The sequence below is a fragment of the Hevea brasiliensis genome, chromosome 12 (genome assembly GCF_030052815.1).
Source record: "Hevea brasiliensis isolate MT/VB/25A 57/8 chromosome 12, ASM3005281v1, whole genome shotgun sequence".
In the NCBI taxonomy this organism is placed as follows: Eukaryota; Viridiplantae; Streptophyta; class Magnoliopsida; order Malpighiales; family Euphorbiaceae; genus Hevea; species Hevea brasiliensis.
This window is the reverse complement of record NC_079504.1, coordinates 6,542,051-6,551,693: the sequence shown is the minus strand read 5'-3', so window position 1 is coordinate 6,551,693 and position 9,643 is coordinate 6,542,051. Positions and strand designations below refer to the sequence as shown.

The following is a 9,643-nucleotide window of genomic DNA, read 5'->3' as shown; positions in this document are numbered from 1 at the left end:
CCTATTGGTAATTTTTAATTAAATTTATTGATAACTATTTTTCTATATTTTATGAAAGTTATAATATATAATTATTATATAATTTAATTTTCTAAATACATCCTTATTATTTAAAATATTATTTTCTTTAAAATCTGATTTTAAAAAAATTAAGATATTTTATAATTAAATATAATAATTAAAAATTATTTATATTATTTGTTTATAAATTCATTTATATAAAATGTTATTCATCATATGTTACATTTAGTGATAATAATAATAACAATAATAATAATAACAATAACAATAATAATAAAAGTAATTGATGACCATTAATTTAAAAAATATTGACTATTAATTTATGATTTCATAATTAATCATAAATACTCTCATTTACATTAATTATTATTTAAATTTTTTATGTCTCTTTTAATTATCATTATTATTTATAATATTACTTTACCATTTATGATTCAATTACTATTTTTTTAAAATTTAAAATATTTAGTAATTAAATGTAATATTTATAAATTATTTATATTATTTTATAAATATTAATTATTATTTTTATTTCTTTTATAATTATTATTATTACTTACAATATTATTTTAATATTTATTATTTAAATTATTATTTTTTTATTTTATTTTTAAAAATTAAAAATATTTTATGATTAAATATAATATTTAAAAATTATTTATATTATTTTTTTATAAATTCATTTTTGTAAAAATATTATTTACCAAATGTTACCCTCTATAATAATAATAATAATAATAATAAATTATTAATTGTTATTACTTTAAAAAAAATTAATCATTAATTTGTGATATAATAATCAACTATCACATAATTCAATTTTAAATTATTTTATATATTTAACAAATATTTTTATTGCATTGTTATATTTTTTATTATAAAATCTTTATTAAAAAATTTGAGAGACAAAAGTATATACATAAAAGTTATAAAAATAAAATATATATATTGAACTTATTTATAATTAGTATATATTATTTTTTATGTTAATAATTTAATATTTTTTATTTTTCTAAAATTAATTAATACTTATTATTATTATTATTATTATTATTATTATTATTATTATTATTATCATCATCATTATCATCATCATCGTCATCAATCATTATTATGGCCAACTTATGGCCATTTAATTAAAAGGGTCAAATAAATAAAAAATATTTTACTTTTAAAAATTTAAATTTAAATAATTTTTTTACCATTTTTCAATTCAATAATATTTAGTTATAAATTATTTTTTTATTTAAATAATTTTCATTTGTTTGTCAATATATAGTATCTTATGAGATTTTTGATATATATTAAGTATTATTCTTTCACTAAATATTTTTATTTAACCTCAATTCGCTCAAATATTTTTTTATATTTTATTATTTCTTTTAAAGTTATTAGTTATAATTCTCAAAATTTATTTATTTAAATATATTTAATTAATATTTATTTAATTATTAATTTTTAAAATTTTCTTATTTAATATTTCTTAAATTTTGAATATCTTATCTCATTATAATTATATATTAAATAAAATTATAATTAATATTTTGATTATCTATATTTTATTATAATTAATTTTCATCAAAATTATTTTTAAATTTTAATTAAATATCTATATCTTAGTGTATAAATTATCTCTTAACTATATTTTTATATAGAAGTAGAATTTTAAATATAAATTGTAAATATAATAACATTGAAAATTTAACAATAAATAAAAATAATTAAGAACAATTAAAGTTACAATATTATAATCATGAAATCTACCTTTTGAAAAATAGTATGTATTTATAGTATTTATTTTAATAATAGAAAATTATGACATTTTAAAATTATAACTTTTATGAAATGTATTTATTTTATATTACAAATTTATGTAAAGTGATAACTATTTTTATCAAATAATTATTTTATAAAAAAATTTGAGATTAATAAAAAAAATTTACATTTAGATGTAGTAATTTTGAAAATAATATAATAGAATGTTATTTTTAATTTATAATAATATTATGTATTTTTATGATTACTGAAATTAAATAACTCAATTCCTCATTGATAATTTGAGAATTTTTTATTTTATTAATAACAAAAAATATTATATTTATATATTTTTAAAATAATATTATTTTCTCATATTAATATATTTTTTATAATTTATAAAAAATAAATATCGATTTACATAAATTATGAGATAAAATATAAAAATTTTATGAAATTTAAATTATTTTTTAAATAAAGTACTTTAATTATATTTTAAATAAAATAATCATGAAAATTACTCTTAATAAACGTATAAAAAAATTAAATTGGTATTTTAATCAATTATAATATAAATTAATTAAAAATTTATTATTATGATAGGTAAAAATTTATTTAAATTAAATTAAATAAGAGATAAATTTTAATTTAAAATTAGTTTAATAGTAATAATTTATTTTATTTAAAATATAATTAAAAAATAAATTAAAAAATAAAAATTATAAATAATCCATGAATAGCATGAGTATTATGCTAGTGTTAAAAATTACTAAGAATTGTGAGGTTTCTAATTTAAGTTTCAATAATGTCAATTATAAAAAAAAATTATTAAAAATTTATAATTTACTATACAAAATATTTTTTTTAAATTAATTTCTCCCATTATCTTTATGTCTTCTACTAACAATAATAATTGCAGTTGATGATATTGCCTTTCTCTTTCTAAGCAACTATAATCACCTTTTATGGTTGAAATAAATTGGAAAAAATATTAAATAAGCCCTTATATTTTTAATCAACTTAAAATAAATTTAAAATTAAATTTTGTACTTTTTAATTAAGATTAAATAAATTCACACAATTAAATACTATTTTCTAATAATAAAGTATTATTTTTTATGATTTTAAATAATAAGATATTACAAATAATAGTATTAATACTAACACAATTTTTGTTCACTATGTTTTTTTTTTAATTTTATTTTAATTAAAAATAATAAATTTTTTTAATATTTAAAATTAAAAAAAATAATATTTTATTAAATTCGCATTATTCAAAAAATAATAAAAAATTCGCATTAATCGAGTAAACAAGATGGTCATGAAAAACAAATAGGAATGAACTTTATTCCTTCAAATACTTTTTGGATAATGATAATATTATTTATTGTAACGCTATTAAAGTTTTTAAAAGGCACCACTAAAGTTTCTGGCAGCATTTTAATAATGTAATTTCAATTATAAAATAAAATAAAAAAAATAATTTAATGTGTGTCTTAATGTGCATTAATTGAGAATAGAAGACAATTAAAAGTATTTAAATATATTAATTAAATATTATTCTATTTTTTTTCTTAATTAGTGGATCTTACTACCATTATTGATATTATTTTTTTTTTTACCTAAAATTATAGATAAATTTTTTTATAAAAATACAATGCCTTTTAAAGATACTTTAGCAAGTGGCCAAGGGGATGGATTGTTATTCACTACTTGAAAGTGAAAATTGAAAAGTCATTCCCTCAAGTGAAGGGAAGACAAATTGAAGTGGCAATGGGTATGTCCACTATAAGCTTAAGAATTAATTAAAGGATGTGACTAGCTATTATGCTAGATTCACATTCTTGATAGGCCTCATCAAGGAATAATATGTCCCGTTTGTAATAAATGATTTAGATTTTTTTTTTTCACTTTATTTATTATTTTAAAAAATTAAAAAATATTAATTATTTTTTTAATTTAATTTTTATTTATTATTATTTTTAATATATTTATCTCGTTTTAATACTTTTTCACATTCTAATGATATTATAAAAGTATTTTAATTAATTATTAATGTTTTTTATAAAAATAATATTATACAATTATTTTTTTAATTTTTGTGTAAAATTTTTAAAAAACTATTATAATGAGACGGAGGAAAGAATTATTTAATATTTAATCTTTATTTATTTTACAAAATATATATATATTTTTATATTTATTAGCATTTAGAGCATTTAAGAAAATTGATCAATGGGCAAAGAAAAAATTAAATAATTTTTTAAAAAATGAATCCTTTTTATGTTTTAAAATATGATAATTTTATTAAAATATGAAAATATTTATATATATAATAATAATAATAATAATAAATATATATAATATTAAAATTAAATAATAAAAAATATTTTCATGAAAAATAATTTTTTAAAAAATAATCATAAAAAATATTTTTCATATATAAATTATTTTTCATGAAGCAAACGAAATCTTATTCTCTAATTTAAATTTCACTCGTCACTATTAATAAATTTATTAATTAAGGAGAATTAGGTAAAGAGAAAAATGTGCTCCAACATAAAAATAAAAAAAAAACTTAACCCGTTATATAAATAGAGAGAATATATATATAAAATAAAACATTTATTACATTTATAACTTTCAATGGCTTATTATTAATTTTTTTAAATTTAAAAAGTAATAACCTTGCACCCGAAAAAAAAAAACATAAAAAAAATAAAAAGAAGCTTTTTGAAAATATGGCTTTTGACTGATCTAATCGAATACCTTTTGGTGTGAGCTTCCACCCGTGCAGTTGTTTCCTCCCTACCAGGAAAAATTATATCATAAATTCGTTGCATGGATACATGGTAAAAAAAAAAAAAAAAGCCCCTTCTCTAGGTCTCCTCTGCAACAACTACCTTAATACCTTTATGGCTTTTCAGTACTCCATCTTCTTCTTTCTTGTGTCGATTATTTCTCTGACATATCCTCTGCATGCAATCGCCACAAACCAGTCCCAGTTCTTCAATCGTGCGATAACCTCTTTGTCAGGAAATGCTTTGTCAGAATGGGATGTCGCTGGAGGGAAATCTTACTGCAATTTCGCAGGAGTTAGCTGCAACAGTCATGGTTACGTTGAAAAACTTGACATGTCGGGTTGGTCAATCTATGGCCGTTTTCCAGAAGGAATATGTTCTTACCTGCCAGAGTTGCGTGTTCTCCGTCTCGGATACAACGATCTCTATGGCGATTTCCTTTACAGCATCACCAACTGCTCTCTCTTGGAAGAGCTCAATGTAAGTTCTTTGAATCTTGGTGGAACACTTCCTGATTTCTCACCATTGAAATCTCTCCGCATTCTTGACATGTCGTACAACCTCTTCAGAGGCAATTTTCCAGTGTCAGTGACAAATCTTACCAATCTTGAGATGCTTACTCTCAATGAAAACGAGGGACTTACCTTATGGCAACTACCGGAGAACATTTCCAGACTGACAAATATTAAATATTTGATCTTGACGACATGCATGTTGTATGGTCCAATCCCAGCATCATTAGGGAACATGACATCCCTTATTGATCTTGAATTAAGTGGAAATTTCCTCACAGGACAAATTCCTGCAGAGATTGGATCATTGAAGAACTTGCAACTACTTGAGCTTTACTATAATTATTACCTTTCTGGCAGTATACCTGAAGAACTTGGAAACTTGACAGAGCTAATAGATTTGGATATCTCAGTCAATAAGTTGATAGGAAACATTCCGGAATCTATATGTCGCCTTCCCAAGCTCGAAGTCCTGCATCTTTACAACAACAGCCTCACTGGAGAAATCCCAAGTGCTATTGCCAACTCAACAACTCTGCGCAGTTTGTCAATCTATGACAACTATCTTACTGGAGAAGTTCCACAGAACTTGGGGCAGCTGTCAGCATTGGTTCTTCTAGACTTGTCAGAGAACCGCCTATCAGGTCCATTACCAACTGAAGCTTGTAAAGGAGGTAAACTGTTATACTTTCTTTTCTTGGATAACCTGTTTTCTGGAGAGCTACCCGATAGTTACGCAAAATGCAAGACACTTCTAAGGTTTCGAGTCAATCACAACCGTTTGGAGGGGCCAATACCAAAAGGACTTCTAGGTCTTCCCCATGTTTCAATCATTGATTTGAGTTGCAATAATTTTAGTGGTTCAATTGCAAACACAATTGAAACAGCCACAAAGTTGTCAGAATTGTTCTTGCAAAGTAACAAGATTTCAGGCGTTCTGCCTCCTGAAATCTCCAGGGCTAACAATCTGGTAAAGCTTGATATCAGCAATAATCTGCTGTCTGGCCCAGTACCTTTCCAAATTGGCTTTCTGAGAAAGCTGAATTTACTGATGCTGCAAGGCAACAGGTTGAATTCTTCCATCCCAAAATCACTCTCTTTGTTGAAATCTCTCAATATTCTTGATCTTTCCAATAACCTGTTGACTGGGAATGTTCCAGAAAGTCTCAGTGTGTTGCAACCTTATTCAATTAATTTTTCAAACAATCACCTTTCTGGTCCCGTTCCTCTTTCTCTGATAAAAGGTGGGTTGCTAAAGAGCTTTTCTGGCAACCCAAGTCTGTGTGTTCCAATCTATGTTGCAACAGATGATAATTTCCCCATATGCTCAGAGACTTATAACCGAAAGAGACTAAGTTATATTTGGGTGATTGGAATTGCTGCAGTAATAATAATTGCAGGAGCTTTGTTGTATCTAAAACGTAAATTTTGGAGCACTGGACATAAAACCGCCATTTCCTCGTCATTCTTTTCATACAATGCAAGCTTCAATGGAATGCGTTTTTATGAACAAGAGATACTTCAAGGCATGGTTGATAACAACAAAATGGGCCAAGAAGCATCAGGAACGGTGTACAGGATTGATTTGAGCAGTGGGGAAACTGTTGCAGTGAAGAGGCTGTGGAGCAAGGGAATAAAAGATTCGGCTTCAGAAGATCGGTTGCTTTGGGACAAGGAGTTGAAAACTGAGGCTAAGACCATAGGAAGTATAAGTCACAAGAATATAATCAAATTGTACTGTTACTTCTCGAGTTTGGATTACAGCATGTTGGTTTATGAGTACATGCCAAATGGAAACCTCTGGGACGCCCTGCACAACTTTCGGATCCATCTAGATTGGCCGACTCGTCATCAAGTAGCACTTGGAGTCGCACAGTGCTTAGCTTACCTCCACCATGATCTGTTGCCACCTATTATTCACAGAAACATAAAGTCATCCAATATTCTTCTAGATGCTAACTACCAGCCCAAGGTTGCAAACTTTGGCATAGCCAAAGTTATGCAAGCTAGAGAAGGAGAAGATTCCACCACCAATGTTGTTGCAGGAACCTGTGGTTACTTGGCTCCAGGTAATTTCGAATCTGACTATATTACTGCAACTAAGTCAAACATGAATGACATAGGCATTCATGTTTTCACTTTTCATCACACTGACCACATTCCTAGTTCCTTGAATAGTAAATTAATATAAATGCTCAATTATCACTAGTTTCTTTCAGTATAATCAGTTCAATCATAATTATTTAGTTTTGATTTATTTGTAAAACATTTTTAATATAGTTCATTGATGCTTGTGGCAGAATATGCATATTCATCTAAAGCAACGACAAAGTGTGATGTCTACAGTTTTGGGGTAGTGCTGATGGAATTAATGACAGGGAAGAAGCCACTAGAAGCAGACTATGGAGAGAACAAGAATATCATACATTGGGTTTCAGAGAAAATGGACACCAATGAAGGAGTTATTGAAGTATTGGACAAACGACTGTCGGGGTCCTTGGTTGAGATGATCCAGGTTCTGCGCATTGCTAGCTGCTGTACCTGCAACAACCCAGCCCTCCGCCCAACAATGGATGTGGTGGTCCAGTTGCTGATTGAGGCAGACCCATGCAGATTTGATTCTTGCAAGACGTCTAATAAGACAAAAGAGATGTCAAATGTCACTAAGATAAACAGCACAAATTAATGAATCATAATTGTAATAGAATATAGGAGTGTGGTGGGGTTCTATGTGAATTATCATAGCATGCATCTATGCAAGTAGCATATAGTGTCCCTAAAGTACTACGACTTATCATAAAGAGCAACTTTTTTTTTTTTTTTGTATTTTCAACTGATGTAGCTTGTAGATTCTCTTTTTTTTTTCAATTTTATGCTTTTCCATTTTGTTTTCTTGCTCTTGTACAAAGAATCTAATTGATATAACTGTTTATGGTAACGCATAGCATTCTTATTTCATAGACTCAAAGATGAAGCCACTACCTAGCTTTTAAGAAATTTGTTTTTTTCCTTCATTATCTTTGCTTTTTGTTTCATAACAGTGCTATCCAAAGAAAAGGAGCTTCAACAAAGGCACATTATTTGCGGTGGGGGAAGGGTTGTGATTCACAAGGAGAAACAGAGAGGATTGCACTGAAGCGGAGTCCTGAGAATTTCGCCCATGTTATCCACAGGAAAAGGATTAATGGTTTGATTGATTGTTAAGTGTCTTTATCTCCATTTAAGGGAGGGGGAGAAGAGAAAGCAGAATCCTTCTATTTATTCATTATTCCTGTTCCTTCCTTTCTAAGCTAGCTTAATTGCCTCGTTATCATGGGGGTCTAAGAATAGAAAAGCTAGCCACCATGCTGGTTCACCATAGATAGTGAACCAGGAACCTCCACTCACAAGTTGGAACTCTTTTTATTTGTTACAGGTATTCTGAGTAAGACGCAAGATTTTCCACTCCTCTAAAATACATTTTATACAATGGATACTATAAATCTGTAATGCTCTAATGACTAGTTATGTCATGCTATAGACATTATGATGTTCAACTTGAAATATGTGTTACCTATTTGTAGCTATTTTCAGTTATTCGCCCAAAGCAGATCAGGAATCTTCCATTTCATGGTGAAAGCAATACTTCAGAATACAGTGCAGGTAACTTTGTATTGCAAATTTAGTAGGTGTATGTATATGTACACATGTGTTTGTGTATTTACATATGCATATATCAGCAAGCAACTTGTGAGAAGCATGTATAAACAGAGACGGAGCAAGATAATTATTTTTGGGGGAGACACATTATTGATTCAATACATTATTTAATTACACTTATTTTTTATATATTTCTTATTCATGATATATTTTGAAGGGTTAATATTATATATTCAAAAATACCATAATAAAGTATAATTAAGTTATAATTTTTTTTAATAGTGTTAATAATTTTTTTGAATATTTAGTAAAAAATAAATAATTTCAATACTTTACATTACTTATATCTTAATAAAATAATATAATTATTTTTTTGAGAGGTTGGGGGGCCAGGGCTCCCAAGTTCCCCCTCCCTGCGCCCCTGTATTATATAAAGACAGAATGAGAATATGTAGGGCTAAATACTAAAAAGGTACAATAAAAAAAAAAGATTATACGAAAAAAAAGGTGAGTTTGAGAGTAATTATAAAAAAAGGGTGAATTATGATGAGTTGGACGAGGTGAGTGCGGGACGCTAACTATAATAGCATTTTTAGGGTTCATACTCTACTTATAATAGTGTGTGCATTAAAAATTTTAAAAAAAAACTAAACTCTATTTATAATATAATAGCGTCCAACTTTTCTTTAAATAATAAATAATAATTTATACATTATAATATTTTTATTATAAATATTTTTTATTTAAAATTAAATTAAAATTAAAATTTTTTATTTCATTAAATTTTAATTTAATTTTAAATTAAAAAATAATATTTATATTATAATATATAATATTAAATATTATAAATTTATTTATTAAAATAATATTTATATTTTATTTAAAATATAAAATAAAATAATTAAAAATTTAAAG

At 25.3% G+C, this 9,643-nt stretch overlaps 1 protein-coding gene across 2 annotated transcripts; it reads left to right on the top strand.

The window, feature by feature from the left end:
- Positions 1-4,616: 4,616 nt before the first annotated feature.
- Positions 4,617-7,902, top strand: LOC110635060 (receptor protein-tyrosine kinase CEPR1). 2 transcript variants are annotated; one of them, XM_058130935.1, is made up of 3 exons: positions 4,816-5,057; positions 5,147-7,158; positions 7,390-7,902. In XM_058130935.1, the coding sequence occupies exons 1-3, from the start codon at positions 4,816-4,818 to the stop codon at positions 7,773-7,775; spliced, it is 2,640 nt and encodes an 879-aa protein (XP_057986918.1). In that variant the 3' UTR covers positions 7,776-7,902. The 2 variants fall into 2 exon arrangements, with proteins under 2 accessions (XP_021639940.2, XP_057986918.1); XM_021784248.2 differs by having other exon boundaries at positions 4,617-7,158.
- The last annotated feature ends 1,741 nt before the right edge of the window (positions 7,903-9,643 follow it).